The sequence below is a fragment of the Neomonachus schauinslandi genome, chromosome 6 (genome assembly GCF_002201575.2).
Source record: "Neomonachus schauinslandi chromosome 6, ASM220157v2, whole genome shotgun sequence".
NCBI classification, from domain to species: Eukaryota; Metazoa; Chordata; class Mammalia; order Carnivora; family Phocidae; genus Neomonachus; species Neomonachus schauinslandi.
This window is the reverse complement of record NC_058408.1, coordinates 41,285,131-41,312,451: the sequence shown is the minus strand read 5'-3', so window position 1 is coordinate 41,312,451 and position 27,321 is coordinate 41,285,131. Positions and strand designations below refer to the sequence as shown.

Sequence of the window (27,321 nt, the reverse complement as noted above, 5' to 3'; positions counted from 1 at the left end):
GCCCTGGGTAAGGGTGGCCTGGAAACCAGGAAAGGGCCAAAGACAGCAAGCTGTAAATGATTGTGGATTCATTTTTTTGTAAGTGGAAAAATACGCTTTCACTGGCTCATTTGTAATCAGAAATCAGTGTAATGGAAAAGTCAAATGTGTAATACCTGGCAGCCCTCAGCAAGATTAAACCATTGTATTTTTCTTCGAAGGATAAATAACCTACAGCGTTTCATTTTTAAATAACTAGAAGGTACAAACTAAAGAAGTGAGATCAAAGATTAGAGTTGCAAATGCCTGGGTGATTTCCAGATGGCCCCCCCACTCCCCAGTCCTCATGAGAAGAGCCCGGTGGTCCTGGTGCCAGTTTACGCCAGTTTACGCCCCTCGCCACAGGTAGATGCATTCTTTTTCTACAGGCCGGGTTTCCAAGTGTGGTGTGGGCCCAGCCTCGGCGGCATCGCCCCGGAGCTTGCTAGAAATGCAGGTTCTCGGCGCTCCCCTCGGCTCTGCTGAATCACAAACTCTGGGGTGTTCCCAAGCCCTCCAAGGGCCTTCTGACACCCAGTTTAGTTTCAGAATCACTGCTACTGCATCGTGGAATTTAGGCTACAGTAAACCATCCCTGCATAATAAAACCTCTTCCACAGCTTTGTGTGTAATCCTGACATTAAACAAACTGATGACACTATAAACTTGAAAACTTTTTAAAAATACTTGTGTAAGAAAAATCTCAACTAGCCGTCTTTCAAAGTGGTATTTTTACACCCTGAAGTCTATTAGTAATGTTTCTTACTTCTGCTCTTGAAATCATGTTATAGCTGTACAAAGAATACTGTTCAGTATTAAAAGAGAAATGGAGAAACCATGACCTTTGTCTTGGGCTGTTGTTTTGTTGTGTTTAAGTTCTGTTGGTTTTTGTCTTTGTTTTTGTTTCCTTTCATACCTACACACACGCCCTCCTTCTGCCCCTACTAATAAACACGGACATACGCGTACGCCTGGGGTGAGGAAAGTGTGTGGCTGTTAGAAGATCTGAATTATAAATTGGGCTTTCTTTGGCTGGGCAAGTCACATGAATTATTAAACCCCAAAATAACCACACTATGTATTCAAAATACCATACAGCACAGTTTCAGTTGGGACAAGGAGTGTGTGGGGAGCAGAGAAACCCGACCTGAGTCTTATTCCCCACTCACCGAAGTGTTGGCCAACAAGAATATCGGCCATCCCGGTTGGCAGTTGAAAGAACCTGCCTTCAGTTCTGTGTGGGACAAGGTGATGAGGCTACATAAGCTCCTTGAGGGCACGGACCTTCATCATTCCATTTGTCATCATCCTCCTCACTCCTATTAACCGAACACCTTCTGTGTGCCTGGCACTGTTCTAGGTACTTCGTCTGTACTAATGCAGATGATACTTAAAATGGCTGTATGAAATAGTGAAGTTTCCTCATCTAATACTATCTCAAATGTGCAGATGAGGAACCTGGGACACAAGTTATTTCTCAAGATCACACAGCTGATGAGAAGCAGAGCTACTTACTATGCCCCCGGCGCTGAGCACAGAAATTGGGACATCAGTGCTTTGTGAGTCCCCAGTTTGACTTCCCCCCCAAATGTAACAGCAAGGAGGGTTAACGCAAACCAACCTATAACCAGCCTTGCTGGAGGAGTGAGTGCTTATTTTGAGAGTTCTAGTTAATATCTGAGGAGGAAGGGATTTAGGAGGAAGAAGTGGTTACGTGTGCTCGCTGATAAAAGCAAATCAGCCCCCCACCCCAGCCCGAGGAAGCGCGGACTGTGTCGTGTGGACGGGGGAAAAGGCAGGCGTCTACAAGGCTGAGGGTTCTGGACTGACCAGCACTTGACTCCACTGGAGGCTCCGCTTTGCAGCAAAAGAGTGATTTGCTATCTTTCAAAAGGTCCCCACTGGCTATAAACCTTACATAAAACTCCCTGAAAATACAAGACCTGAGGACACAGTTCAGATCTATAAACCTTGATCCTTGGCACCTCTGGGGTCTCACGTGTCTGGAAACACCTTCTACCCAGGTGACACTGATAACTGGAACATTAGTGGAGTCTCCATTTGGTGCAGATGCAGGCAGAGTCTGAGCACAAACATCCCCACCAATAAACCCCTCCGCGGGTGATGTGTTCCAGAAGCTTGGATGTGAGAAATCCAAATCCAACCTTTCTGACCTCTGTAATGGTATTCCCTTTCCTCACCACACCATTAGATGCATCCTGTCTGCTTTCACAAAAGTTCACACTAGGATTGGCCAGCCTTTGGGAGGCGGCCATCAACTCATAGGAAAAAATTTCTCAAATGTTATATCTAATTAGCAGCTGAAACTTTCAGCCAACATTTGATGAGAATCTGATGGGCTGGCAGGTCTTTGACCGAGGTGTCCGGGACATGAGTGAAATTTCTGTCTCCCATTTAATTCCCACAACCCCATGAGGGAAATCCTGTCGAAGCCCACTTTATACCTGAAAACAGGCATGGAGCAATTAAGAATTTGCTCCAGAGTTCCATGAGGAAGTGGTAGAGGCAGGATGAGAACCCAGGTCTGACTGGACCCTCATGAAGCCAGCCTCCCTTCAGACAAAAAAGGCGCCGTTCAGATTTGAGGGGTGGCAAGCATTTCGGGAAGCCGTCTTTCTAACCCGAGAAGCAGTAAAAGCTGAGGCGAGAACAAGGAATGAAAAGAGCTGTAGTATGAGTCAGCGGTGGGTTAAAGCGCTGAGCTGGAAGTGCTGAAGATAAAACCCGGATACCAGGTGCCTTGGACTTGACCACATCTCTAACCCTATATGCCCGCTGTAGGCTTCAAGAAGTCTACTTGTCAAGAACCTCAAGCAGGGGGCGCCTGGGTGGCTCAGTTGGTTAGGCGACTGCCTTCAGCTCAGGTCATGATCCTGGAGTCCCGGGATCGAGTCCCGCGTCGGGCTCCCTGCTCGGCGGGGAGTCTGCTTCTCCCTCTGACCCTCTTCCCTCTCGTGCTCTCTATCTCTCATTCTCTCTCTCTCAAATAAATAAATAAAAAATCTTTAAAAAAAAAAAAAAAAGAACCTCAAGCAGGTTAGCCTTGCTGATAAAAATGTTTCGGAGCTTTTATTTGGCTGGAAATGTGCAAAAAGTAAGTTAGCCCAACTCATTGTATGAACTCAGAAAAGCCTGGAGCCTCAGCCTGCGGAGCCCAGGGTGAGAAGCAACATTGTGGCATCTGAATGGCCCCCACAGCACCCAGCATTCCTTGCTCCTGAGGGATGGAGGCTGGTGAGCCCACGGCTGGCTCTTCTGGGAAGCTTTCTGCTCACCAGGTGGAGTGGGGCCTCCTGCCTGGGGCTTCCATTGTAGGCCTTGGCACACTGGTTTGTCTCTTTTCACAGCTGTAGCTGTCTCCACCCTGGGGACACGGGCATCCCAAGGGCAGGGCAGGCCTCTCCCCAGTACCTGGCACCTGGCCAGACCCCTAAGGACAGCCCCACACTGCGAGTCGGGGCCTGAGCCCAGATTGCAGAAGGACGAGACAAAGGCAGCCCCAGCGGGGCAGCCGGGCAGCCACAGGAGAGCTCCGGATGTCCTCCAGGCCTGGCAGGGCAGCTGTTAAAGCTGGGCTGTGTGGGCAGAGATTCAGAGCCAATGCCAGCAGCCCCTTCCTCGGGGCCCAGGACTCCGACCTGGCCAAGCCCACAGCCTGAGAAAGCTGCGCAGAGCTTCGTGCCAAGGAAGGCTGCTGCCATTTCTAAGCAGGTGCTCTGGCTCTGTGGGAAGAAGGGAAACTTCAGAGAGGATGGCGGGGAGGGAGAGAGGGAGGGAAGGAAGGGGATCCGGTGACAGCAGGACCTTTTGAATAGCTCCAGGACCAGCCTGGGGATTTGGGGCGGGAAATGGGTTGCGCAGATGGACAAGGGAAGTCCAGTTGTTGCCAGGTGAGTTTGGTGGAGGATAAGCAAGAAATGCTATTTGAAAAGAGCCACAATAAAGAGCGCTTGTACCTGATTATATGGGAGCTAAGGAAAAGGGGCCAAAGTCAGCATGCAGGTGTCCTGGAATGCTTCCCAGGACAGGCACCTCTGACATTTCTGAAGGCCGCCAAGGAGTCCATGGCGGACAAGGGGAAGGATGTTCCAGCAAGGGCACAGGAATAAGCGCACAAAAGGGGTGAGGGCGTGGATCTGCAGCGTGGCCAGATCAGGGAACCAACAGCCCAAGCTCCTGGCTATACATACCCTCGGGGGAATCCCACTGCACTGAAGCTAGTTTGAAGGAGCAGCAAGTCCAGTCACATCATTATACCCTGCCCCTGGGACAAGGATGGAGGATGGAGGATGCCTCTCCCCCACCCCCCCACCCCCCACCCCACCCCCCGCCCCAGGCCAGGCACACTCAGTCCAGGAAGGTTTCCGCAGCCTCCTGAGGCAAGGCGCCACCCGAAGAAGTCCGCACGTGGAGTGTGGGGTATCGGATGCCGGAGGCCCCCTCCCTGGGCCTTAGCCCCAAGGGTGTTTTTTTTGTGCCTTCTGGAGCAGGGTCTTTTTTTTTTTTTTTTTTAAGATTTTATTTGACAGAGAGAGACAGCAAAAGAGGGAACACAGGTAGGGGGAGTGGGAATGGGAGAAGCAGGCTTTCCATGGAGCAGGGAGCCCGATGTAGGGCTTAATCCCAGGACCCTGGGATCATGACCTGAGCTGAAGGCAGACGCTTAACGACTGAGCCACCCAGGTGCCCCTGGAGCAGGGTCTTAATGACCCTTTAAATTACAACTCAGGACACCCCCAGCCCTGGAAGAGGCGGTTCTCAAACAAAACCTACACTTGCTTGTGCGAAGCACTGATATTCTTTTAAATGTTGGTCTCGACCGATTTTGTGACCCGTGAGTGGGTTACACCTGCATTCCGGAAACACTGTACTGGAAAATGATTTGTCCCCCACCCCCGCCCCACCCCCCCGCAGGGAAGTGGGAGGGCCAATGCCATTTCCCCCACCCCAAGAAAAACAGAAGGGAACCGCTCACGCCCACCCTGGTGAAGGTCAGCGGCGGGTGGGCCCAGCTGGGTGTCCCGGGCCAGCGCTGCGCCCCGCCATCCGTGAGGGCCAGGAGGGGTGCTCGAGGGCCTCCGGATGAGGTGAGCCCCACAGGGTCCCAGGAGGGAGGACGCATGAAGGCTGGGAATCGCACAGGGCCCGGTTCAAATCCAACCTCCGCTAGTTGTTTGCAGTGTAACCTTGGATAAGTAATTTAACCTGAATCTCGGGCCCCCTAGTTTGTAACCCCGAGATAAGTATTCCCTTCCTCGCAGAGTTGCTGGAAGGATTCAGAATTGAATCCTTGATGTCCCCAACAGAGCTCTGGAGTATTTGAAGAGCAGACGGAGCAGGCACAGCGACTGCACGCCCTTGAATTAACCTTGATTTCCAAAAATCGAGCCGTGCCTGCGGTTTCTCCATCCTGAGACTGGGGACACTGCGCGCACCGCGTCCCCATTCCTGCGCCACCCTCACCCCACCTCCCCACTCCCACCCCCGCCTGCGGGTCCTGAGTCACCTCACTTCCCGTCCCATCCCGCTCACCGGCTCCAGCCCGCCGCGGTCACCACGCAGTCCTCCGGGCTGTCCGCTCCCCGCCCCCGCCCCCAGCCGTGCGTCCCTCGAAGGCAAAGTGGGGGCCAGCCTCTTCCCGGCCCCCGGCGCCCAGTAAGCTGTCCTGTGTGTGTGCGCGTGTGCGTGTTAGGGGCTGGGGGTGTGTAACCCCCCCCCCCATACACACACGCCTCCAGCCTCTGGCAAACTTCCGGCGGCAGCCGTCCGGCGGCTCTAACCGAGGCCGCGCCAGGCGGGACAGTGCGCGCCAAGCCGCGTCTCCGGCCCGGGCCCCCGCCGAGGCCAGGAAGGACGGCGCGGGGACGGCGGCGGGAGGACGCACGGGCGGAAAGCCAGCCGCCTGCGAACCGCCGGGACCCGCGGGACTTGCCGGCGACACGCGCGTCCGGGCAGAGAACCCCGGCGGTCCCGGTCGCTCGCGCGCGCCCGAGTTCGCTCCCCCCCCCACCCCAGGGCCCCTGGCTCCCGGCGCGCCGGGCGCGGACATGTGCTCTCGCCTCTCGCCGGCCCCTCCGCCACCGAGAAGAGGCGCCCTGAGGAGAAGTTGCAACGGGCGACGGTGGGAGCGCGGCCGGGCCATGACCGCCCTTCCCTCCCTTCCCTCCCTTCCCTCCCAGGCCTGCGCGCCCCGCGCCCTCTGCGTCTCACCTTGCTCCCCACCCCCACCTGTCACCCTAAGGATATTGTCATGTCTGAGGCCCAAGTGGGAGCCCCTTTCTGTTCTGTGTAGTCCCAACGTCTGCGGCCTTCTGTGGAGCGAGCCCCGGACCCAGAATACCAATAATGGGCAGGCGCTGGGGGTGGGCCCATGGGTTAGACAGCTTTGCACGTGCTGCTTATTTTCTGTGTTCTTTCCCTCATCCTTCCTGTCAGCTCCTACTCATGTTACAAAGCCCCGCGTGGGTGCCCCTTGGACGGAGGTAAGCCTCCGTCCCCCACCGAGGGCGGATCTGGCGCAGGCGGCATCTCCAGCCCCCTCTCCTGCTCGGCTGCCTGCACCAGGCCTAATGTCTGCGTCTCCCCTAGACTGTGGCCCCTGGAGCCCGTCTTTCTCACCTGCCGGAGCTCCTGCCTGTCACAGGGCCTGGCTCCCAGTTAATACACGACGTTCTAAGTGGGAACATTCTGATGGCTGTGTGGGGGACGCAGGGCTGACCTGGTGAGCAGCTCCCCAGGCAGAGCAGATGGGGACTGTCAGGTGTCTGGAGGAATCCAAGTCCCCTCCCACCCACACAAGTCGGGCCCCCTGGCACCACTTTACTCAAGAAGCGCAGGTCTACTTTCCACACGGTCCAGAGTGTCCGCTCCCCTCTGTCAAGCCTTTTTCGGGGGCTGTGGGAGGGGTCGCAGCAGGAGGAGTGGGCCCTGCGTCAGACACCTGTCATTGTGTAAAGGATCTCCATCTGTGTAAAGGAAGATGCTACACAGAGCTTACCTGGCAGATCTATTTTTTAAGGACTGAATAGGATGTGTTGAGAGCCTGGCTCTGACCCTGGCAGGTAACAGAAGCAGATGTGCAGGATTCCTTAGAGACCTTCCCCGGCCTTGTCCCAGCCGGAGCCCCCTTCTTCCCTTTCTTCCCTTTCTTCCCAGTTGGAGCCAGAAGGGCATGTTGTCCATGATCGCCATACAGAGAAGAGAGGTGCCTTTGTCCCTAGAAGCTTTCATTCAACATGAAACTTCATGACCTCAAGACCAGGAATTGGGGTGCAGGAGCTGCCAGTGTTCCCCCATGACTATACTTTCTGACATCGGGCCATTCCCAAGTTTGGGGGGCCAGGATGCTCTCTGAGATGTCCCAGCACCCTCTTCACACCCTGCAGGCCCAAACACTTTTTCCACCGGCCTCCCTGCTCCCCTGCTGGCAGCTCCCCATTCCTCCCACATTCCCCCCCACCCCAGGTGGCTCAGTCTCCCAGTCCTACAATGCGGAGGGGCTCTGGGAGCACCCCTCAACCCTTAGCCTCCAGGGGCCAGTAAAGAGGGGTTTTAATTGGTTCCTGCAGGTAGGGCCTGAAACACTCACTGCACACTCCACAGGATTGCCTGCCTCCTCCCCCATCATCTTTCCCTCAGCCCACATGTGCCTTTCAGTGATCTTGCCCACGGAAAGCTGCTAGGACACTCGTTTTAGCGAAGGCTGTGTGTTTTCCCAAGTTCTACAACAGCCCTGAAGCTGCCCTCTGCACTCCCCGCCCCCCAGTATCACCTACCCAAAGCCCCTAGCTCCATTCTGTCTTCTGTTCAGAAATGCACCTTGCCCAAGGCTCCTCTCCCAGCGGAAGGACTGTCTCTGGAGGCTTCTGCATCTACCCTGGCTGTCACCCCAACCCCAGGGGACCGCCCAGGCCTTCCCTCTGGCAGGCCCAACACAGCTCACTGCTGGGCCTGTATCCTCCCTCCCTCTTCCCCCACCCCAGAACCCCACTCTTGGCCATTCAAGGTCAAGTGAGCATCCAGCGCAGAATTTAGCGACTCAAAGCGAGAGAAGCTTCAGCTTTGCTTTTTAATAATTTAAGACTGACACACGGCCATCCACTCCCAGAGTCCCAACCCTTTGGGCCTAGAGCTGGGAGACAGCCGGGTGGAGAGCCCATCCCCCTGCCTGTACGCGTCATTGCACTCCCTGCCGGCCCACCCCCAGCAGCCATCAGGGAGCCTGGGCAGAGAGCCTGTGGCTGGGGACAGCCTGGCACTGGCTGCAGCCTGTGCCCACACTCCACCGGAGAAGGCAGGCAGGCCCTCCCCACCAGCGCCAGCCTCACCCTGGGCAGAGGCAGAGGGCAGGGGGCTGGGGGTGGAGCCGGCCAGACCCACTGGCCACAGCTGCACTTCCCTGACATTGGTCTCGGGTTCATTGTTTTTCCCCCTCCAACTTTATATATCACAAAAATTTCCCAGAGATTCTTAATATTCTGGCTGCCAGATAACATCTCCCAGATGTTCTCACACCAGACCACATATTCCAATTTTGGGTTTGGAATATATGGCCCATGGCTTTGGCTGTTACACTAGGACACTTTGCCCATTTCCGGAAAAAGAGCAAAGGTGTCAAATGGGACATGGAAGACATGAGACTTTAAAGGCAGACTCAAGGCCAATATGGCCAAGCACTTTCTTTGGTTCTGGAGTGTGGAGGCTGGGGGAGCCCTGATCGAGAGTGGGATGAGACTTGGGGTGAGGAGACAATCAGGGGCTCACCCAAGTACCTCTGAATCTCTCTCCTCCTCCTGCCGACAAAGGTACAGAAAGATGTTGACACCACTTCCGGCATGGAAGGAGATCCATGTTTGCTTTCCCCAGTTCGGCATAAATTAACATCCCTAAACAAAACACACCATTCTGCCCTCACCCTACGGTCGTCAATCCCAGAAGCCCCTGCCACAGCCTAAGCGGTTACACGCCACTGTGATCTGTTTTCATCCATAAAGCAGCTTCGTGCAGTGCCTTTCCAGCCGTCCCTCCTGGGGCAGGTCAGGGCTTCCGAGGGGGTGACAGTGAGGGCAAAACAGCCCTGGGTCACTGAGGGACAGGCCTCTGCCTCAGCACACGGACTGACAAGCTCTCTGCGTGGGCCAGGAGCTCTTTAATGTGAGCCAAGCCCAGCCCGGCAACCTTGGCCCCATTCACCTCAAGGATCTCATCCCCTACCCCCAGCAGCCCTGAGTACAGCTTGGCCATGCTCGCATCAGCCATCTCCTGCACGTAGAACCCTGCAAGGGAAAACAGAACAAGTGAACACATGAAATCCAGATGCAGCTCTGTGGAATGCTGACCAGGTGGTGTTTCGGGCGGGGGTTGGGGAGCGGGTGCTCATATAGGGCACTGCTTCATGAGCACGCACACGCATGCACACACACACACTCGCACGCGCACACCCTCATTATCCTACCTCACAACCACAACTGGCTTTCTATATAGATACAGTGTGCCCGCCCTCATGGTATCCTTTCATTTCTGTCTCTTTTAAAAAGCTGTGCAAATAATGCTTTAATAAAATAATGTTTTAAGCAAATAATGTTTGTTTTTTATTGTTATTATTCGTGTATACCCCTGTGTGAATGAGGTGATCTTATCTTTTTCTGAGATGAGCTTTGATTGTAGAATAGGAAGGAAACTGATGCTTAAAAATTAAGAAAAAAACCCCTACTTCACGCCTGCCACTGGGTGGGATTCACAAATATGATCCAGTTACTGCCTTCAAGAAGCTGGAGGGGTGGGAAGGTATCATTGGAGTAATGAACATGGCCGAGGTCAAATCCAAACCTGGTTTGCTTCATATTACTGTTAGGACCAGCTCCGGTCTCAATCTTCCTCAGAGGTGGTTCCTCACTGGGATTTGGAGGCATCTGGGCAAAAGCCCAGGAAATGTGAAAATTCCACCCCCTATTTAAAGCCATGGTGGCTCACTTGTCCCTTATTCACACACATCCTGTCCCCCACACTGCCCCTAGGAAGGCCCTGCCTGGCCAGTGTGACCATCTCCTGGGTCTCTCAGGTGCAGCGTGAGCCTGGGCAGAGCCTGATTCTTCCCCTTTCCCTGGGTCCGACTTGGGGAACCCACATCAGTGGAGCAGGCTCTGTGGGCCCTGGGGGCTGGCTAGCCTGAGTTCCCCGGGACTCTCCCGGCTGCACAGCGCAGGCGAGTCCTGCTGAGGGACCCCTTCACCTCAACTTCTTCTGAAAACCTTCCAGACTCCCCTTCAGTTAAGAGAATAAAGGGTCTTACAAGGAAAGCTGGGCACCACCCCGCGCCTGCCCCACCCCCAACTGAGCGAACACAGGTGATCTGAGAGCACAAGGCCAAGGTGTGGACGGTGTGCAGCTGACAACACCTGCAGAATTTAGGGGGGCCGCTCAGCGCCACCTTATTTTTTTTTTTAAAGATTTTATTTATTTATTTGAGAGAGAGAATGAGAGACAGAGAGCATGAGAGGGAGGAGGGTCAGAGGGAGAAGCAGACCCCCCGCTGAGCAGGGAGCCCGACGCGGGACTCGATCCCGGGACTCCAGGATGATGACCTGAGCCGAAGGCAGTCGCTTAACCAACTGAGCCACCCAGGCGCCCTCAGCGCCACCTTAAACGCCCTCACAGCTCCCCAGCCCAGGCCGCACACTCCTTCCTCTTTACTTCTGCGTCCTAGAATCAGCTTCCTTGGAAGGGGCCTGAGAGGGCCTCTCCTCCCCCATCACGGTCTCGAGCCTGAAGGCATTTAACACACTTGGACTATAGTGGGACATCCTGCCTCTGCTGCCCCCCCCACCCATAGGAGCTTTGTTCAGCCCAGCTTGTGGCACGCCTTCCAGAGCAACCCTCTGATGGGGGCTTGAAAGCACTGAAATCTCCTTCAAGGCACCTGAAGGTTGGTAGCTCTGAGTCTAGCAAAACCATCCTCCTGACACACTCCCTCTCCCGGGTCTGACTGTGGAACTCTCTCGGTGTGCGGGGCTTCTTGGCCAAGCCGAGCCTTTGCCGCCAGGCTGCCTCCCCTGAAGCAATATGCCGGCCATCTCGGCTGCTCGAGTGAGGCCTTTCTTGCAGCCCCTGCCCTATTTCCGACCCCTTCTGTCCGGGTGTTCTAACCACTTGCCTGCCCCCCTGCATGTTGCTGCCATGGACAGAGGGCAGGTAAGGAGGGGAGGGTGGTGCCTACAGAAATGGCTGCTGCAAGCAGGACATGCATGTGGGGAGCCATGAGAAACCCCAAAAGCATGGAGCCAGAGCCGGACAGACACTGATGTCGTGCCAGTCATTCTGGGGGAGACCCTGGGGTAGGCTTCACAACAGAACGTTGTGACAAAAATATGACAGACCAGACTGCTGTTGTTGGTATTTACTGTCTGCTGGAAATGGCCTCTGTTCAGCATGGATCATCGCTGTGTGGTGCTCAGAAGCCAGAGGCCAAGCTTGCTGTTCCCATATGCTCGCACAGCATCAGATGTGACAGCCAGCAAGTTAGCCCCAGCGCCTGGACGTTTTAGCCAGGAATGCAGACTAGCCCCAGCTCACGGCCCCCCTGAGGCCCAGCAGGAGTGACCTGTGGCTGCTGGAGGAGGCTCTGCGGCCAGGAGGAACTAGCACCAGCCATGTTCCGTGGGCCTGGGGATCTCTGCGGGATAGCCGATGGCCAACGGCGGCAGGAGCAGGGCACCACCTGGGCAGGACAGGGAAGAGCTCGTACCGACCCAGGTGCGGGGTGCCATGGGGGGGGCGGGGCAGGGCAGAGCCCAAGGAGCTCTTGGTCATTAGAGACCGCTGCCCACCAGACATCAACTCCACGACTGTCTGCAAAGCGCCCTAGCGGGACTTGGGGGGAAGATGAAGGGCAGAGCACAACGCCTGGTTGTGTGTGACCTCACGTGGACAGATGGTGCAGATCATGGGCTCCCTGTCGGAGTTCTGTTCCCCAAATACAAATTCTCTTTGTGAAGAGGGAAGGGAAGAAAAGTGCCAGGCACTTTCCCATGTACCTCACTGGACGTTCCTTTTGACTCTTCCAGGCAGGTTTGAGTATCTTCAGTTTAGAGATGAGAGAACTGAGGCTCAGAGAGGGTAAGTGACCTGCTCAGGTCACACAGCCAGCAGAGGCTCTGGAGTACAAACCGTGCCATGTCACCTAACCCTCTGCCCCTCTGGGAGGCCTGCCGCCCCTCATCTGAGGAACGGGGAGGCTAAAGGAAAGGGTGGAGTAGCTAACAGCCCACTAGCCCTTTATGATGATCAGTATAAGTTCACAAACGCCATCTCCCTGTGAGGACAGACACTGTACCCCCCTGAGGTCCAGAGTGGGGAGAAACTCGGCCTCTTCCTCTCACGCTCAAGTAAAACCATCAGCAAACTGCGTCAAACTGCCTTCAAGTCAAGCTGACTGCAAGCACTTCTCACATCCCCACTGGTTCCCCAGCCCGAGCCACCGCCGGCAAGTCTTTCCACCGAAATAGCTTTACAAGGGGTCTCCCTGGTCCACCTTCGACCCGCTAGCGTCTGTTCACAGTCGGGCGGCCAGCCGGGCAGCGACACCCATTCCAAGTGCAAATCAGAGCACATTGGTCCCTGCTCCAAGCCCCTGCCGCCTCCCAGCTCAGGGGGTGGGGAAGGCACCGCCCTCCTGAGCTCAGTGCCCTCTCTCCCCACTGCAGCTCTGTGCAGATCAACCCTGCAGCTCTTCTGACAGCCAAGCTCATTCCCACCCTCCAGCCTGGGCCTGGACTGCTCTTTCTCCAGACACCTCCACTCAGAAGAGCTGCCCCACCCGCACTCCTGTCCTCCCACTCTCAGGCCCTCACCCTGCTTCGCTTGGATTCGTGTCTTCATACCCTCTGCTATCTGGCAGCTTATTTGGATAATATATAAAAATGTATACCTTTTTATAGGTACAGCCTATCTCCCTCCCTGGACTGTGGGCTCCTGAGGACAGGATCTTTTCCTGTTCCATTTCCTGCCCTATAGCCGGTATCTAAAACACCTAGTAGGTGCTCCGTGCAAACTCACTGAAACAATGAAAGACGGAACAGAGGTAAGAACTTGCTGCAGTCTGCAAACCTGGCAACAGGCAGATTTTTTTTTCCAGGTTACATGACTTTGACCTAGGAGATCACCGCCCAGGACTGAACCCTGCTCAGCAGAGGGCAGCCAGGGCAGGATCCCCAGAACATCATCCCCTGGAGCCAGCGCTGCGGGAGGGAGCCGGACGCATAGCCAGGCGGCTCACTGCATGTGGCCAGACAGCAGCCAGAGGAAGGGAACCATTACACGCACCAGCCGCATCAAAGGGCTCCTGAGAACCAGCAAGCACAGCCTCCTCTGGGCGCTCCAGCAAAAAGGCGGCCCGATTCCGATTTCAGGATGTCAGCAGACAACAGAGGGGCAGTGGAGTCAGGCTCGCCATCCCTACCCACTCCAGCCCCACACCTGACACTTCCCAAAGAGCCCTTGAAGGGAGAATTCCAGTCCTTTCGCTACGAGGCTGTCTGAGTCTGGAGCTCCGCGTCTCAGCCACAGACTGGAAATGCCCACAGCCAAAAGTGGTCTGCTAAGGCCCCAGGGATATGGAGTCCAGAAAAGGGGAGGGGGCATACCTGAGTCCCGGCGCCCATTCCCGGAGGCCACGCAGAAGCCGAAAGAGCCCTCCGGGGAGCGTTGTAGCTGCAGCTGGGTTGTGCCATCTGGGAACACCTCCACCACGCGGCCCACCGTGCGCACCTGGCTGGGGGTGCTCACGTCCTCCACACTGAGGGCACGTCGGGGTGAGGCCTTGGTTGGTCTGCCAGGGGACCGGAGACAGAGTGAGTGCAAAGAGGGCTGGGCACCGGGGCCCAATCACTCCCTGCCTTAAAGATGACGGATGCCTCTTGACTGGCTCCAACCAGCAAAAACAACATGCTAGGAACAAGACTGGAGGGTTGTCACAGCGGTCTGAGGCTCCACAAAGCCTGGTGCAGGACCAGAAGCCCCCTGCTACCCAACCCCCCAACACAGAAACACAATTTTAAATCTTTGTGGGTGCAGAGACCGCTCTGAGAATCTAACCAAAGCTATGATATTATATAACATTTCCAGGAGTGAACAGGCCACTTGAGGTGCCTCCATGGAGCCCCAGATAAGAGCAGCTAGCCTAGAGGGTCTCGTCAGGGGGTGGGAGTTCTCTAGACAGGGTCACAGGTCAAGTGCCTCTTTGGGGGCCCCATCTCTGGATCTCTAATCAGATCTTCAGGTGGGCTAAGGAAGCTCTCTGAACATCCCAATTTTAGGATGTCATCAGACAGCAGAAGGATGGAAAAATCAAACCTTCCAACTCTACCCATTCCACCAACTCCACACCTTCTCAGAGCTCAGGTGCACGGGGCAAGGCACTGAGATGTGGGCTCCAAGACTCCTGTGGCACCTGAGGCAGGATGGAGTTAGGCTTACAGCTCCACCGCCCATGCTGAGTTTACCCCCCACACCACTTGCCAACTCTTACCGGCCAACTGCACTGTGGTGTCCCGGCTCCCCTACCATGTAGAGGCTGGACCGGTCCCCCTTGCCACTCAGCAAAGAATGGAGGTTCTGAAAGGAGGCAGCTTTCCGATGTTGGTGAGATGGTGATACCTGGTGGTGAGGGTTCAATATTGCAGGTGAGAAAAGCCACAGCATCTGGGGGTTGAGACCTGACCCTAACCATGAGCCTGAGGGCTTTTTTTTTTTTTTTTAAGATTTTATTTATTTATTTGACAGAGAGAGAGAGCACAAGTAGGCAGAGAGGCAGACAGTGGGAGAAGCAGGCTCCCCGCAGAGCAGAAAGCCTGACGTGGGGCTCCATCCCAGGACCTTGGGACCATGACCAGGGCTGAAGGCAGACACTCAACCGACTGAGCCACCCAGGTGCCCCAAGCCTGAGGGATTTTTAAGAAAGTAATGATACAAGCTTTTGTCACTACTTCAAAGTGCCCATCAGGAATCACCATAATTTACTCAAGTAGACAGTCCTATAGAGGTGATCTGAAGGTTCGTTTTTGGCTAAAATAACTTAGCACTAGAATACTAATAATTTCATTGATTAAGAAAATCTAATGTTCTCATTAAGAAAAAGGTGAAAGCAAATTAATTACAGAGTAATAAATACGATTTTAGAGTTAAAATATTAAAACTTCGTGATTCTTTAGTATCCCTTTTATGATTGTTTATATTAAAAATTTTTATCTGAGGACTTCCAGGAAAGATGGCTGAGTACAACAATCCCAAGCTCACTTCACCCCATGGATACAATTAGATAACATGCATATCAGTGTAAATAAGCCATAAAACAATCCAAAGACTGGCAGAACAGACTCTTTACAGCTGAATGTAGAGAAGAGTCCACCTCGAAGAGGGTAGGAGGGGTGGAGATTCACTCAGGAGCTAAATGAATCTGCAGGACCATCAGAGGGAGGGAGGGACACTGGGTGCAGAGAGAGGCGGAGAGGAGAGGACCAGACCCTCACACCAGGCATACCAGGCATGAGGAACCTGCACAGGGAAGATGAATCCTCATAACATTTGGCTTTGAAAACCAGAGAGGCCTAATTTCAGGAGTTCCTAAAATCAGTGGCGCTTAACAATGGAACTTTAAAAATCAGTGGGCTTGGCTCTGGGAGACCTGGGAAGATGATAAGAAACTGAGTCCCTGCCCTTAAAGAGACTGCACAGCAAAGAGCCCCACTGAGATACAGCATGGAGAAGCAGCAGTTTGAAAAACACCTGGGGTATATGGGAGGGAGATTTTTTACTAATCTCAGAGTCTGTGCTGGAAGGGCAGGGATCTTTGGGAGACTTCTCTAGGAACAAAGGAGCAGGCAGGCACCATTTCCCTCCCCTGCCCCCCAGCCTAGACACATGGACAGCTGGGAGAACCAGCACAGCACCAACACTCTGCACCTAACTTGCTAACAGCGCAGCATATCCCCTTGTTCTCTTGTGCACATGCCCCCTCCGATATGCCCTTGGCCAGAGCCCATTCAAAGTGGTGCCGTAAGTCTGGCAGTGTGCAAAGCAGCCACGACAGTGACTCCTGCCCTGGGGAGAGGGGAAGATAACCATATATACCAGCCTGAGACTGTGGCCCCAGCAGTCCCACCAACAAAAGCTTCTCACGGGGCAACACAGAGAAAGCACCCTGTAGTTCAATACTATTGCGTCTCTGGCAAATGCCTGGTCTGACTCAACTCAAGTCTAAGGCAGCCCAACAGTGGCCCACTAACACTGCAGGGACCAAACACCGCCCACAACAGGCAAAGAGAGCCACTGCAGACGACTGGACTGAAGGCAAAAGCAGCTCAGCCACAAGAGCAGGGCACACGCAACACACAGAGGAGACCCCCCTGAAGCACCAGGTTCTGATGAACAGGGGACACAGCACTGCAGGGCACTACAGGACCTCTTGTTCATAAGGCCACCACTTTCAAGAGCAGGAGACATAGCTGACTTTCCTAACACAAAGAAACAGACACAAAGTTAGTCAAAATGAGGAGACAGAGAAATAAGTCTCAAATGAAAGAACAGAACAAAATCACAGCAAGAGAGCTAAATGAAACAGAGATAAGTAATATGCCTGACAGAGAATTTAAAGTAATGGTCAGGGATGCCTGGGTGGCTCAGATGGTTAAGTGTCTGACTCTTGATTTCAGCTCAGGTCATGATCTCCAGGTTGTGAAATCGAGCCCCGCATCAGGCTTCACACTGGGCATGGAGCCTGCTTATAATTCTCTCTCTCCCTCTCCCTCTGTCTCTCCTGTCCCCTTTCTCTCTCCCTCTCCAATAATAATAATAATAAAAATAGTAATAAATAAAGTAATGGTCATAAAGATATTCACTGGACTTGAGAAAAGAGTGGAGGACCTGAATGAGACCCTTACCAAAGAGATAGAAAACATAAAAAAGAACTACTCAGAGATAAAGAATTCAATAACTGAAATTAAAAATACACTAAATGGAATAAATAAGACTAGAGGAATCAGAAGAATGGGTCTGTGAGTTGGAGGATAGAGTAATGGACAGTAATCAAGCTGAACAGCAGAGAGAAAAATAATAATAATAAATGAAAATAGACTTAGGGAACTCAGTGACACCATCAAGCATAATATAATTCTCATTATAGGGATCCCTGACAGAGAAGAGAGAGAAAAGGAGGCAGAAAACTTTCCGAATCTGGGGAAAGAAACAGAGATTCAGGGCGCCTGGGTGGCTCAGTTGGTTAAGCGACTGCCTTCGGCTCAGGTCATGATCCTGGAGTCCCTGGATCGAGTCCCGCATCGGGCTCCCTGCCGAGCAGGGAGCCTGCTTCTGCCTCTGACCCTCCCCCCTCTCATGTGCTCTCTCTCTTTCTCTCTGTCTCAAATTAATAAAATCTTTAAAAAAAAAAAAAGAAGAAAGAAACAGAGATTCAGAGCCAGGAGGCACAGAGAACCCGCAACAAAATCAACCCAAAGAAGTCCACACTAAGATACATAGTAACTAAAAAGGTAAAAAGTAGTGATAAAGAGAATTTTAAAAGCAGCAAGAGAAAACGGTTACATACAAGGGAAACCCCCTAAGGCTATCAGCTGATTTTTCAGCAGAAACTTTGCAGGCCAGAAGAGAGGGGCATGATACATTCAAAGTGCTGAAAGGAAAAAACCTGCAGCCAAGAGTACTCTATCCAGCAAGGATATCATTCAGAATAGAAGGTGAGATAAAGAGTTTCCCAGACAAAAGTTAGAGGAATTCGTGATCAGTAAGCCAGCCCTACAAAAAATGTTGAAGGGAACTTTTTGAGTGGAAAGGAAAGGCCTTAAGTAGGAGTAAGAAAAGTAGGAAGCCCAGAGGCAGTAAAATTAAGTATATCTATAAAAATGAGTCAAGGGATTCACAAAGTAAAAAGATGTAAAGTAGGACACCATATACTTAAAATGTGGAGTAGGGAGGAGAGGAGTAAAGAATGGGTTCAAACTGAAGTGACCATCAACTTAATACAGACTGCTATATGCAGAAGATGTTATTTATAAACCTAACAGTAACCACAAATCAAGAGCCAGTAATAGATATGCAAAAAACAAAGAGAAAGGAATCCAAGTATATCACTAAAGAAAGCCAGCAAACCACGAGAGAAAAGAGCAAGAGAAGAAAGGAACAGAAAAGAACTACAAAAACAACCATAAAACAAGTAGCAAAATGGCAAGAAGTACATGTGTATCAATAATTACTCTGAATGTAAGTGGACTAAATGCTCCAAACGAAAGACACAGGTTGGTGGAATGGAGAAAAAAGCAAGACCTGCTGCCAACAAGAGACTCATTTCAGACCTGAGGACACATGAGGTTGAAAGTGAGGGTATGGAGAAACATTTATCATACAAAAAGATGTGAAAAGAAAGCCGGGGGAGCAATACTTATATTGGACAAAATATACTTTATTATTTTTTTTAAGATTTTATTTATTTGACAGACAGAGAGAGATAGAGAGCACAAGCAGGGGGAGTGGCAGGCAGAGGGAGAAGGAGAAGCAGATTCTCCACTGAGGAAGGAGCCCAATACAGGGCTGGATCCCAGGACCCTGGGATCGTGACCTGAGCCAAAGGCAGCTGCTTAACCAACCGAGCCACCCAGGCACCCCTGGACAAAATATACTTTAAAACAAAAACTGTAACAAGAGACAAAGAAGGACACTATATATAATCATTAAGGGGACAATCCAATAAGAAGATATAGCAATTGTAAATATTTATGCACCCAACATGGGAGCACCCACATTCTTAAAGCAGTTAATAACAAACATAAAGGAAGTAATCACTAGTAATACAATAATAGGAAGGGTCTTTAACACCCCACTAACATCAATGGACAGGTCATCCAAACAGGAAATCGACAAAGAAACAGTGGCTCTGAATGACACACTGGACCAGATGGATCTAACAGATATATTCAGAACATCCCACCCTAAAACAGCAGAATATACATTCTTTTCAAGTGCACATGGAACATTATCCAGAAGAGATCACATATTAGGTCACAAACCAAGTCTCAACAAATTCAAAAAGACTGAAGTCATACCATGTATCTTTTCTGACCACAATGCTGTGAAACTAGAAATCAATCACAAGAAAAAATCTGGAAATAGCACAAATACATGAGGTTAAATAACGTGCTACTAAACAATGAATGGGTCAACCAAGAAATCAAAGAGGAGGGGCACCTGGGTGGCTCAGTCAGTTAAGCAACCGACTCTTGATTTCAGCTCAGGTCATGATCTCAGGGTCCTGGGATTGAAGCCCACATGGGCTCTGTGATCAGTGAGACGTCTATTTGAGATTCTCTCTCTCCCTCTCCCTCTGCCCTCTCCCCTCTCTCTCTCTAAAATAAACAAATAATCTTAAAAAAAAAAAAAAAGGAAAGAAATCAGGGACACCTGGGTAGCTCAGTTGGTTAAGCATCTGCCTTTGGCTCAGGTCATGATCCCAGAGTCTTGGGATTGAGTCCCGCATTGGGCTCCCTGCTCAGAAGGGAGCCTGCTTCTCCCTCTGCCTGCCGCTCCCCCTGCTTGTGCTCTTTCTCTCTCTCTGACAAATAAATAGGTAAAATCTTAAAAAAAAAAAAAACCTTTTAAAAAATTTTAAAAAAAGAAATCAAAGAGGAAATTGAAAAATACATGGAGACAAATGAAAATGAAAACACAATGGTCCAAAATCTTTGGGATGCAGCAAAAGCTGTTCTAAGGGAGAAATTTATAGGAAGACAGGCCTACCTCAAGAAGCCAGAAAAATCTCAAATAAATGACCTAACCTTGTATCTACAGGAGCTAGAAAAAAGAACAAACAAAACCCAAAACCAGTAGAAGGAAGGAAATAATTAATATTAGAGCAGAAATAAATGAAATAGAAACTAAAAAACCAATAAAACAGATCAATGAAACCAGGAGCTGGTTCTTTGAGAAGATCAACAAAACCAATAAACCTTTAAGCCAGACTCACCAAGAAAAAAAGGGGGGGATTCAAATAAAATCAGAAATGAAAGAGGAGAAATAACTGACCCCACAGAAATACAAAGGATTATAAGAGAATAGTATGGAAAACTATATGACAACAAACTGGACAACCTAGAAGAAATAGATAAATTCCTAAAACATATAACCTTCCAAAACGGAATCAGGGAGAAATAGAAAACTCGAACAGACTGATTACCAGCAATTAAATTGAATCAGTAATCAAAAGACTCCCAATAAAAGTCCGGACCAGACAGCTTTACAGGTGAATCCTACCAAACATTTAAAGAAGAATTAATGCCTATTCTTCTCAAACTAATCCAAAAAATAGAAGAGGAAAAATAGAATTACCCAGCAATTCCACTGCTAGATATTTACCCAGAGGAAATGAAAACACTAATTCAAAAAGAAACACACACCCCTATGTTCACTGTAGCATTATTTACAATAGCCAAATTATGGAAGCAGTCCCCGTGTCCATTGACAGACAAATGGATAAATTAGATGTGACATATACACAATAGAATATTACTCAGCTATAAAAAAGAATGAAATCTTGTTATTTGCAACAACATCGATGGATCTAGAGAGTATAATGCTAAGTCAAATCAGTCAGAGAAAGACAAATACCATATCATTTCATTCACATGTGGAATTTAAGAAACCAAACAAATGGACAAAAAAACAAACCAAAAAACAGACTCTACATTATAGAGAACAAACTGATGGTTTCCAGAGGGAAGGGGGTGGGGGGATGGATGAAGTAGGTGAAGGGGATTAAGAGCACACTTATCTTGATGAGCACTGAGTAATGTATAGAATTGTTGAATTACTATATTGTGCACCTGAAACTAATATAACTCTGTATGTTAACTATACTGGAATTTAAAAGAATTATCTCAGTATGCACCTTAAAACATTGTGCATAAAAAGGTAGACAAGACAAAAATCCCTTAAGGAGTTCACCCACCACTGGGGGTGGGGTTGAGCACAGATGAGTTAACAGCCCTAAATACTTGCTGTAAGTGCCAGGCTAAAAGATGGACGTGCAGGGAAGCAGAGAGAGACTCCAGTTTAGGAGGTCTGGGGACACTGCAGAAAATGACACCTGAGCGAGGCTTGAAGCATGAACTTTCCAGGTGAAGACCAGTAAGGGTGCTCCAGGTAGAAGAAACAGCAGGTGCAAGGACATGGAGAGATGACAGAAAGCATATGTTCCGGAACAGGGTTTGGGTGGTTAGGCTGCAGACAGGAGATGGGCTGGAGCCAGGGGACAGACCTGGAAGGACCTTATATGGCCTGCTAAGGAGCTACTGGAATGATGTTAATCAGAAGAGAGACAAGAATAGATCTGTGTTCTAGAAACTGACCCAGTGAGGGGGCTATTGTGAGGGTGGGGGCGGTGGAGAAGGAGACAGGCTTTTAAACAAACATGGCACACATTATTTACCACATTTGGAATCCATGCTCTCAAGAAGAAAGGTACATTATCTGGGCGCCTGGGGGGCTCAGTCGGGTAAGCGTCTGCCTTCGGCTCAGGTCATGATCCCAGGATCCTGGGATCGAGCCCCCATATTGGGCTCGCTGCTCAGCAGGGAGCCTGCTTCTCCCGCTCTCTCTGCCCCTCTCACCCCTGCTTGTACTCTCTCTTTCTCTCTCTCAAATAAATAAATAAAATATAAAAAAAAAAAAGAAAAAGAAATAAGGTATATTATCAAGAGGTTTAGAGGGGGCCCTAACCTCGTGTCCAAGTTCAGGAAGGCTTCCTGGGAGAAGTCATGCTTACCTCATACCTGAAAGACCAGGGGGCGTTCCCCAGGGAGAAGAGAGAGAGGAGAGCGTTCCAGATGTGGGGTCAAATGTCAAAAAGCCACAGCCGCCCGGGGACGCAGGAGCCCAGTGTGGTCGGGTGTGGGAACAGGGCCCACGCAGGAGGGCAAAATGAAAAGGAAACCGGGGCGGCCCCTGCCCACACGTGGCGGTGGGAGAGTCTAAGGCAAGGGGAGCTGGTCTAAAGGAGGGAGCCCCCATCCGAGGTGTCACATTCCGGGGGAGACGGATTCTCATTGCATAGTCTTTCGTCAGTCCTTGAGCCGTTCTCTCTGCTGCTCCGTCCTCCCCGCACGTGGTCCCACCCTTGGTTGGCCAGCTTGCTCTCTCTCTTTGCCCACTTACTCGGCTTGCGTCGCCGACAATCTCTATGCCAGGCTAGCGGCGTCCTTGCCCTTGGGGCTTACAGAGCTTGGAGTTCTGATGGTGACCCACCCGGACGCCCGGCTCCGACACCCAGGGCCCAAACCTCACTTCCGGGGAAAGGTGACTTCCCGGAGCACAGCATCGCCCTAGGCTTTTCTCCCCAGCTTATGATCACTTGACTTCTGTTTCCTTGCCTTCCATTCATGCATCCAGCAAATAGGTATTGAGCACCGACTGCATACAAGGCACTGCTCCTGGTACAGGACAACCACTGGCCATCTTCAGTCAGCCAGCCCTCTCTCCCCTACTTCAGCCTGACCAGTGGAAGCCTCTGTTGGCCCCAACCACATCACCTGCTTTGTTCTGCCCAGGGGCAGGGGGCAGGGAACAAAAGAAAAACTGGAGCCCTGGACACACCTGGGACAGAGCAGGGTTTTCAGAAACCTAGTTGAGAGCGCACCGTGGGTTTGCTGTTGGTTTATGAGCTGGCACACGGGGAGGGAGATGGCCCGCTAGCTGCCCTGCTTTCATTCGCTCCCTCCCTCACTCATTTGTTCATTTGCTGTGTCTTAAATATGTATTATATACTAGCCATTGTACTCAGTACGGGTATCCCCCACTTTTCAAACGTTTGCCTTTATGAAAGACCTGTTTTCACTAACCGGAAGAAATTTGGAGGATTTTCACTTTTAGGAAAAAAGGTGAAAAGCAAAACTAGCATTCAGCATTAGTTTTGCCGTCACGGAGCAGCGGACCCCGGGCAGTGAGCGTGGCCCCACCAAGCTCCTTCCCCAGGAAGACGCTCAGCATTTTCACATCAAGCCACTACAGCTTTGAACTGCATCTGTGAGCATCCGTGCTCTATCTCGATTTATGTGTGCATCTGTCGGCAAGAGGTGTCCTGGGGGATCAGAAAAACCCGAGAGAAGAGCCCAAAATAGGGGGTCTGGGAGTGTTCAAAAAATTTCCCATATTAACTAATGGTGACTGCTTCTTCAGTTTATGCCATTTTGGCTGATGGAAGTTTTCGTAGAAACTCTCTAATTTGGACAGCAGGGGAAACTGTACTGGGAATATAAAGATCAAGGGGTGTTCCCTCAAAGAATTCACACTCCAGTGAGTGCAGGCAGACAAAAATCCATTAAAATACTATGTGGCAGGTTCCCCAAAGGATGGAAGCACTGGACAGGATGGGAACACAGAGCAGAGGCCCCCCAGCTCAGCCCAAGAAAGGACCAGAAACGGCTCCATGGAGGAGGCAATTCCTGAAAAGTTGAAGGATGAGCAGATGTTAGCAGGGAGAGAAGGTGCGAGAAACATTTCAGGTGAAGGTTCAAAGTCAGTGTGTGGCCTGATGACAGAACAGCAAGGTCAAGGATAATGGATAGGGTGTTGGAAGGAGAGTGATGAGAGATGAAGGCAGATCACAGAAGCTTCTGGCCACGTCAGGTGATCTGAACTTTACCCTGCAGGTGATAAGGGGCCAACGGCGGATGTTCAGCAAGGGGGTAGATAACCAGATCTGCGTATCAGAAGGACCTCCGTGGAAGCCAGGTGGAGAAAGACACGGCAGGGATGCCAGTCAGGAGGCTGCCATGTTAGTCTGGGTGTGAAGTGATCTGTGCTAGACTAACAGAGTCACTGTGGCCATGCAGAAGGTTCCAGAATGATCAGGCAGTAGCCTCTAGGACTTGGCAGAGGTGGCAGAGTTGAGGGAGAGACAGAAGGAGGAGGAGGAGCTTAGGAAGAGCCCATGATGGGGTAGCTGGGTGGAAGAAGAGAACTGTGGGGTGCTGCCTACCCCTGTGGGGAGCCCGGTCTCGTGGATCAACTGCGGGGAGACCAGTGGCTTCCCTTTCCCCACCTGGGCTCCTCAGGTGGCATCCTCAGCGCTTCCCATCTCCTGTCACCTTCCATTCCAGTGGCACTGGTGCCACTCACCCCTTGGCCGGGGCCCTTCAGACTCACCAGTTGCAGGGACTGTACAGACGGGGCTTTCTTCACTCTGGGGGTGCTGGCATGTGACACCGGGCCAGGCGCAGGGGACTGAAGCTGCTCCACGCTGTAGCTGCGGGCCTTGCCCAGCTTGGGCCTGGCGCTGTGGCCCAGCGCCAGCAAGAGCTTTTTCAGCCCCAGGGTGGAGGCCAGGCTGCTGCTTTTCTTGCTCCTGTCAGAAGGGGCAGCGGAGGGCGGGCCAGGTCCTGCGCCGACCCCCGGGAATGCCCTGAAATGCAAGGGGGTACGTGAGCGGGCAGGAGACAGCTGGAGGGCAGGGGCCTGGGCGGACTGCTCCTCAGGGCCCTGGGGGCCCCAGGAGAGCCAGCACCCATTCCTTGTGGAGGACGTGACGGCCGGCTACAGAAAGGCTGAGAGGACATCTGCAGGATGCTCTACTTGGGCAGCTTTTCGGGAGACGCGCTCAGACGAGACCCCAGGCCTCACACCCAACTGTGGGCTCACCCACCCATTCGTTCCATTCATTCATTCAGGATTTCTTCCGGGCCTCTGTGCCTTCTAGAAACAACAGGGGTCTGTGGTACACAAGACAGACAAGGTCCTTACTCTCAGACTAGTAAACGAAGGAGAAAAACCAACAGCAAGTATTGAGAAATGTCAAGCAGAGGGAGAGGGAGATCAGCTCCCTCCGAGAAGATGGCACCCAGGCTGGGAGCTGAATGGTGAGGAGGAGCCATCCTGCGAGGTCAGAGGTGAGAACCCCAGGCGGAGGCAGCGGTGGGGCCACAGCTCCAGGGCAGGAAGAGGCTCCATGTGTTCCAGAGCACGAGGGGGCCTGGCCACCAGCCCTGGGACGGAGCCAGCAAGGCGGGCAGAGAGGCCAGGCAGGTGGGCCGGATTCCACGGAGCACAGAAGCCAAGGTAAGGGGCTCGGATTCTATCCCAAGTGGGAGAAGAAAGCCATTGGGGGTTTTCAGCAGGAGACATGACATTATTTAATGGCATTTTCAAGAATGTACCTTCGGTCGCTGTGCCGAGAAGGAAGTGTAGGAGCGAGAGTGAAGGCAGAGAGTCGCCGGGGCTGTTGGGGTTGTCAGAAAGATGTCATGCAGCTCAGACCAGGAGAAAGGCGAGAGAGGGGGGTGCAGCAGCTGGAGGGGACATGCCAGGGGGTCAGAGAGGCCGGAAGGAAGAAAGTGGGCGTGAGCACTGTGTGGATGGTGGATGGTGCCGGGAAGAGGACCTGGGGAAGCCGTTGGGTCAGGGGCCTCTCAGCCACCCTAGTGGAGAAGTCAGGGGAAACAGGGTGTATGGGTCTGGGGTTCTGGGGAGCACACAGCACCAGAGATGGAGATTTGGCTCCCAGTGTCACCAGGAGTGGGGTGTGGTGCAGGAAAGAACGTCATGGCCACAGCCCTGGCTCACCAAGGCTTTGGGGACTCGGCGAAGACTCAGACCCTCGGCGCGGAAGGAGAGAATGAATGGAAAGGTGAATGCCAGGCTTGTTTCCTCAGCGTCTGCTTGTTCCCAAGCCCTGAGTCAGAAACAAGCACTCTCAGGCAGCCCCATCCTGGGAGCGCCCTGAGGGTCGGGACTGTCTGGCCAGCTGTGCCCGGAACAGCACCTGGAGCCTGAGGCTTGGGGAATGAGCCAGCATGCGCATCACACGAAAAGTGGCTGGGAAAGGAGTATTAAGGTGCCATGCCCAGAATAGGTCTAGGAACCCTCTAAGGGTTTGGGAGTAGTGAGGCTAGTCATGCCAGGGAGGGGGTCTCTTTCTCCGCCCAGCCTCCCAGCCCCCCACCTCTGGCAGTCAGGGCTCTTGCCCTCATCACTCACCGGGATGACACCTGCCCTCCGGAACTCAACCCTGGCCTCTGCAGGCCTCCCACTGGTTCCTGGCTGGACTCCGACTCCTCTAAGGCCAGGGAGAGGGTGATGCTCATGGAGCTGACTGCGCCAACAGCTGCTGGGCTAAGAAAGCCCTGGACTCCTCCTGCAACAGCCACAGCCCTCCCGTGTCACTGAGCCATCCCCGCAGGTCATGGTCAGGGGAGGGGACATGCCCAACAACAGAGGCAGGAGAACCAGAGGAAGCTGGAGAGAGGCGGGAGCCCCAGGAGAGCAGTGAAGGCAGATGATGATGGGGAGTCCCCATACAGCAGGACGGGAATGAGGGGTCTTGTTTACTGCTGTGACCCACCACCCCCAGCACCACAACTGGTACACAGTCGGTGATTAATAAATATCTGTACGATGAAGGGGCTGCTGGTGATAAGTCATGTGCCTCCTATAACAAGAGACATAGTTGGGAAAGGGGAACTTTTGCATTCCTGGGATGCAAACCACAGTCTCGTTGGTTGTGATGTCTAAGCGTTAATGACAGGCACCATTTCGGGAGCACGTATGCGGTGCTAGGCAAGGAATTAAACCCTCTATAGAGATGACGTCGTGGGTTCCTAGGAGATAGGCTATAGGCTCTCCTATTTCCCCAGGTTACAGAGGAGGAACCTGGAGCACAGAGGGCTGACATGGTGTGGCCAGGACCTCCTGGCTAATGAGAGGAGGAGTCTGAGGAGGTGAAGGCCAGGCTGCCCAGAAAGGCCAGCAGCTGGTAGAATAGAAGCTCCTCAGGAAGTGGCTAGGGGCAGCCAGCAGCCGGCCTAGAGCCCACCCCACGGAAGAAACCACACCTTAGAACCGGGCAGGCAGCAGGCAGCTCAGGGTAATGCCTGCTTTCTTAAGGCTCCTGTCAGCAAGGGAGGGAGAGGGGAAATGTCTGTGTCCCCGTGTGGAGCAGAGGGGGCGGCCAACACACCAGGGGAGGGTGCTTGGCATCCACATCTTCAGGAAGGTCAGCCTGGTCTACCAGCTCTCTGCCCTCCTCCACTGTGTTTCCAAGCCCTGGATCTCTCCCAAGCCACCCCAACCCCAGCACTGTCACAGTCGTGGACACACTAAGGCAAGGCTATGGGGGGCAGACCTGTTATCTCTGCCTAAGAGTGAACGGCTGAGTTGCTCACCCCAGATCACAGCACCAGGAATCAGAGCCTATGACCGTTGATGCCCGGGATCGGCCCACAATATAAGGATCTC

At 52.3% G+C, this 27,321-nt stretch overlaps 1 protein-coding gene across 1 annotated transcript in view; it reads right to left on the bottom strand.

Moving 5' to 3' along the window:
• Positions 1–9,120: 9,120 nt before the first annotated feature.
• Positions 9,121–27,321, bottom strand: part of KIAA1614 (KIAA1614 ortholog) — a 39,093-nt gene continuing 20,892 nt past the window's right edge. The window contains exons 6-10 of the mRNA XM_044916096.1: positions 26,065–26,221; positions 24,238–24,493; positions 14,564–14,691; positions 13,500–13,864; positions 9,121–9,314 (exon numbers count right to left, since the gene is read on the bottom strand). Of these exons, the coding sequence (XP_044772031.1) occupies positions 9,121–9,314; positions 13,500–13,864; positions 14,564–14,691; positions 24,238–24,493; positions 26,065–26,221 (1,100 nt within the window). The remainder of the gene's footprint in view (positions 9,315–13,499; positions 13,865–14,563; positions 14,692–24,237; positions 24,494–26,064; positions 26,222–27,321) is intronic.